This window comes from Pinus tabuliformis, chromosome 8, assembly GCF_031772625.1.
Source record: "Pinus tabuliformis cultivar Carrire ecotype Pingquan chromosome 8, CPIR1, whole genome shotgun sequence".
Classification (NCBI taxonomy): Eukaryota; Viridiplantae; Streptophyta; class Pinopsida; order Pinales; family Pinaceae; genus Pinus; species Pinus tabuliformis.
The window spans coordinates 208,477,635-208,483,153 of NC_142294.1; the positions used below are offsets into that span (position 1 = coordinate 208,477,635).

At 44.2% G+C, this 5,519-nt stretch overlaps 1 protein-coding gene across 1 annotated transcript; it reads left to right on the plus strand.

The window, feature by feature from the left end:
* The first annotated feature begins 1,179 nt into the window (after window positions 1-1,179).
* LOC149234871 (uncharacterized) lies at window positions 1,180-4,793 on the plus strand. The gene is made up of 3 exons (XM_089368399.1): window positions 1,180-1,940; window positions 2,319-2,644; window positions 3,364-4,793. The coding sequence occupies exons 1-3, from the start codon at window positions 1,180-1,182 to the stop codon at window positions 4,791-4,793; spliced, it is 2,517 nt and encodes an 838-aa protein (XP_089224525.1).
* The last annotated feature ends 726 nt before the right edge of the window (window positions 4,794-5,519 follow it).

Genomic DNA, 5,519 nt, shown 5'->3' on the forward strand with positions numbered 1-5,519 from the left:
AGCACCATCAGGGGATAAAGAGGAAGAAGAAGGATGGAAGGAAATAAAAAAAGGAAAGGTAGTCTCAAAGCCAAACGAGAAGAAGCAGACAGAATCAAAGGGAAATCCCCAGCCCAACGACAAAACCAAACCAGTCTCAAATGAAGGCCCATCCACAGCTGAAAAGGGGGAGGCCTCAGAGAAACATGAAGAAACTGAAGGTCAGCCAAAGGAAAGGAAAGAATCCGAAGAAGAATCAAATCCCCAACTAACCAAGGCAGATCAAGGGGGAAAAGCAGGCGATGACGAACACATTAGTCTTGCCTCCGAATCAAGAGAAGAATCAGAAGAAAGAGAATCTGAATCAGACAGTTCTCAAATCTCTCCTATCAAAACATCCAGGGGCCGAAAATCCAAGAAGAAACAAAGAGAGGAGAAAACCTACATGGATGTTCTCCAAGGTTCCCAGAAAACCCTCAAGGGAATGATGAATACCAGATCCGGGCGCAAGAATAACAAGGCTCCAAAAGGAGCCACTCCCCCCCTCTCCAGTAAATAATGAAATACGTCTCCTGGAATTGCAGAGGATTAGGTAGCAGGCTGAAAGAAGAGGCCCTGAAAGACATTGTAAGGTTGCATATGCCTGAAATCCTTCTCATCCAGGAGACAAAGATGGAGGACTCTCTTCTCCTCCAATCCAGCAAAACATTCTGGCACAAAGGCCCTGGAAGAGCTGTCAGTGCTAGAGGTGCCTCTGGTGGGATCGCCTCCTTCTGGGACAGCTCCAAATACGACTTGATTCAAGAAGAAAGTGGCCAGCACTGGATTTTCACTCAACTCCTTCACAAAGATTCTGGTCAACAAGTAAGTTTATTTAACCTTTATGCTCCAGTCTTGCCATCGGAGAAAAAAATTTGCTGGGACTCGCTCCAGTCCTTTCTTGTTTTGCACAATCCAGGAAATATCATTATTGCAGGGGATCTGAACGTTACTCTAGCTGCTGAAGAGAAAAAAGGTGGTTCACCTGTAAGGGACCCTGCCAGAGAATGGGTAGAAGACATCATGAACGATTGGGATTTGGAGGACATCAAACCTTCAGCCGGGAAATATACTTGGTCTAATAAAAGACTAGGTCCCAGCCATATAGCAGCTCGCTTGGACAGATTCCTTGTCCAAACCTCCTTCCTCACTAATGGCCTAATGACCTCATCCAAAATTCTGCCCAACTGCACCTCTGACCACAAACCCATAAGTCTGGAACTCTCCGTGGATAGATTTCTTGGTCCCATTCCATTTAGATTTAGCCCTTTATGGATTCAGCAAGAGGGGTTCAATGAGGTGGTTGCTGAAGTCTGGAACCGGAAAATTCAGGGTTCCCCTTTCTTCGTGTGGGAAGAAAAATTGCGGGCTCTTAAGAGAAAGCTCAAGGAATGGGCAAAAGCTTTGAAAACTCCTGCTGCCAATCGAAAAGAGTCTATAGAAAATCTTGCTGCCCTCCAATCCTCAATGGAGAATTCAGATATTACCCAAAGTCTGCTCCAAAAAGAAGTTGAGTTACAAAAAGCCTTTCATAAAGCCAGTAGGGACGAAGAGGAGTATTGGAGACAGAAATCTAGAAACTTATGGTTACAAGCCGGCGACAAAAATACTAGTTTCTTCCACAAACATGCCGAAGGCCGAAAGCAATACAAAAATGTTTCAGAAATCCGATACCAAGATACAGTGGTTAATGATTTTGAGGGCATAAAGAGAGCAGCATTCTCCTTTTTTAAAGACCTCTATTCAGCTCCTGATTACCAGCCTATAGATCCCCAAGCATATCCGTTCAATCTGATCCCCTTCTGTGTGCAAGAACCCGTCAATAATATGCTGACTACCCCGATCAGCATGGATGAGCTCAAGAAAGCTTTGGATTGCATGGACCCGGATAAAGCGCCAGGGCCTGATGGGTTCACTGCCAGGTTCTTTCAGTCTTGCTGGTCAATTATCAACAAAGACCTTCTGAGAATGGTAAGGAAATCCCAATTTTGTACTAAGATAGGAGGCAGCACCAATTCAGCCTTCCTGGCTTTGCTTCCGAAAGAAAAAGGAGCTTCTGAGTTCAGTAGATTCCGCCCCATTTCGTTGTGTAATACTAGCTATAAACTTATTACCAAAATAATATCCATGCGCCTCAAGAATATATTGCCGGACATCATACCGGAGAACCAAGGAGGCTTCATCAAAGGGAGAAAGATACTGGATAATATTGTACTGGTTCAAGAGGCAGTACATTCAAGTGTCCAGAGAAAAGAGAAAGGACTGGTAATAAAACTAGATCTGGCTAATGCCTTTGACAGGGTGAGGCATGACTTTCTGTTTGCAGTTATGACAAAAATGGGCTTTTCAACAAAATTCACAAATTGGGTGAAAGCCTGCATCGCCTCTCCTTGGATTGCTCCGCTGGTAAATGGAAGATCAACTGAATTTTTTACAGCTTCAAGGGGATTAAGGCAAGGCTGTCCGCTGTCCCCGCTTCTCTATGCCATTCAAGCCTCAGTGTTGAGTTTCCAGCTCGACTACTGTCAGCAAATCCAAATTCTGCCAGGTCTCAGAATGGTGCAAAATGTCAAAGAAATAAACCATGCTCAATTTGCCGACGATACTCTGCTACTAGGTGGAGCGAGTATTATTTCGGCCAATTCTTTCAAAAAGGAACTGGACATCTATAAAGAAGCATCCGGCAGCAAGATTAACTACTCAAAAAGTACAATCTATGGCTGGAATTGCTCAGCTAAAAACCTTGCTGATATAGCTAGGCTTCTTGAAATGAAAATCTGTCAAGACTGGGATTCTTTCAAATATCTTGGGATCCCAATTTTCAGATCCATCCCCAAAGTTTCCCATTGGATGCCCCTTTTGGACAAGCTCAAACTCAGAATTAAGGCCTGGGGAGCCTCCTGGCTGAACACTGCTGGGAAAATTATCCTTATAAAATCTGTCTTAACAAGCATGCCTCTGTTTCAGCATTCCATTCTCCTCGCCCCCAAAACCTTTCTCAGTAAAATGGATGGTATGCTGAGAAGATTTCTGTGGGAAGGGGTAAAAACAACGAAAGAAGGCTTCATTTAGTAAATTGGGATACCATTAAGAAACCTTTCATAGAAGGAGGTCTGCAAATTAGAGACTCGGCTGCCCAAAATCTCGCTCTTGGCTCAAAAATATTGTGGAATATTGTGGCAGGAAAAATAAGCTGGAGCAAGAAAGTGCTGTGGAAGAAATACTTTCAAGGTCAACGATTGAGATGTCTTGATCTTCCTCCAAAAAATTCCAAAGGCTCCCCAATATCCAAAATTTGTATCGCTGCTCTGGACAACTTCAGCCTCAACCTCTATTGGATCCCAGGTAATGGGAAAAAAATAAGAATTTGGAATGATCAGATTCTTGGAGACCAGCCTCTTCAGCATATAAAAGGCCTGGCAAATATTAAGCTATGGTTGCATTCCAACAACAAGGAAACTCTATGGGACATAACCAACTGGACGGAGGATGCTGAAAGAAGATGGGACAGCTGGAATCTCGGGGAGGTACCACACCATTTGCAATCTGAAGCTTCTTTACTGTTAGACAATCTGCAAGGGAAATCTCCATTATCAGCAACAGCCAAGGATAAAAGAGGGTGGGGCTCCCATACTGGCTCCTACTCGGTAGCTGAAGGATACAAAAGTTTAATTGCTGTCCCGAATGTCCCTCCAGACCCAACGCAATGGAAATTCTTATGGAACTTTCCTTCTCTCCCTAAAATAGACTTTTTCTGCTGGACACTTGCTCATAATAGTATTCTCACAGGAGACAATCTGAGAAAACGGGGAATGGAAGGGCCCTCCAGATGTCCATTATGTATATCAGAGGAAGAAACAGCTGAACACCTGTTGCTGCTGTGCCCCTTTGCCAAGGCAGTCTGGAAAGGGGTCCTGAGTTCAAGGGCGGACAAGATTGAGCTACCAAGAAGTGTGCCATCCCTGTTCTACGAGTGGGCCAAGCTTCCTCCAATCTGCACCAACAATAAAAACCTCCTTAGGACTGCTTGGATGTGGACCCCTAAATACATATGTTGGAAATTATGGCTGGAAAGGAACAACAGAATCTTCAGAGGAGAAATCTGCACTGTAATCAATGTTATATCCAAAATTAAAGCTTTATTGGGAGAGACTTTGGAAGCTAAGCCAACCCTAAGGAATGAAGTAAAGCTGGACAATGAGGAGGAGCTGTGGCTAAAAGAAATCGTTCCAAATAATCAACCCATCCCTACTATTCCAACCACTTGCCATGCTAAGTGGGAAATCCGTATGGAAGAACAGGAATTTCTAAAGTGGAGATCGGCACTAGATGACCATTGTCTTTTCTTCGACGGGGCCTCTAAAGGCAATCCAGGAGCTGCGGGTGGAGGTGGAATGCTGCTGAAACCCGATGGGTCTACTTTACTCAAGTACCATTGGGGTCTGGGAATCGAATCAAATAATAGAGCTGAGGCTCTAGCTTTGTGGCAGGGGCTGACTCTGGCTCTAAAACGGAACATTCAAACTTTGACGGTCTTCGGAGACTCTCGACTCATCATTCAAGCAATGAATTCTCCTTCGAATCAGTGGCAGATTCATTTAGGCCGAATTCTAAAGAAAATAAGACCCATGCTGGCTAAGTTTCAGAAAATCTCCTTCTACCACATTATGAGGCAGCTTAATTCTCAAGCTGATTTTGAAGCCAACCTTGGAGCTGCCAGAAGCCAAAGAACCCTATCAGTCAATTTGGAAGATTCTCTCTGCATCATCCCATAATCGGATTAACCAGTAATTCTGTTCTAACACAGAAAACCCAGAATTTGCTTGCTGGAAATGGTGTTCCAGCAACACAGTTATTTTATCAGTTGCTGAAACTGGTGTTTCAGCAACGCCGCTCGTGGTGTTTCAGCAACGCAAAATTTTGACGTCAGGCTCTGTACATTCAATCGGACAGCTGCCCATTTCGCACGGCTCTTTCTGCTCCAGGGGAAATTGCTTTGACAAAGCTCAAGCTGATTTTGAAGCCAACCTTGGAGCTGCCAGAAGCCAAAGAGCCCTATCAGTCAATTTGGAAGATTCTCTCTGCATCATCCCATAATCGGATTAACCAGTAATTCTGTTTTAACACAGAAAACCCAGAAATTTGCTCGCTGGAATTGGTGTTTCAGCAACACAGTTTATCAGTTGCTGAAACTGGTGTTTCAGCAACGCCGATCGTGGTGTTTCAGCAATGCAAAATTTTGACGTCAGGCTCTGTACATTCAATCGGACAGCTGCCCATTTCGCACGGCTCTTTCTGCTCCAGGGGAAATTGCTTTGACAAAAATCAAGGCGTTGGAAGGTTAGAATGAAGACTAGAGATGGAAAACGATTTTCATACTCCCAAGTGGAAATAGCTCATATCCGATTCGCTCCTCTGGCAACAGAGTTAGAGGAAGGCTCCAGAAAGGCATACTCAGGTTGTCAAAATCAGCTGGTAACATCAAGGTAAAGAACCATCCG

Coding starts and splice junctions, on each gene's coding strand:
- LOC149234871 (XM_089368399.1), top strand. CDS start 1,180: ATGACCTCATCCAAAATTCTGCCCAACTGCACCTCTGACCACAAACCC. Junction 1,941..2,318: donor CCTGATGGGTTCACTGCCAG/GTTCTTTCAGTC, acceptor TGCCTTTGACAG/GGTGAGGCATGACTTTCTGT. Junction 2,645..3,363: donor TCTGCTACTAGGTGGAGCGA/GTATTATTTCGG, acceptor ATTGGATCCCAG/GTAATGGGAAAAAAATAAGA.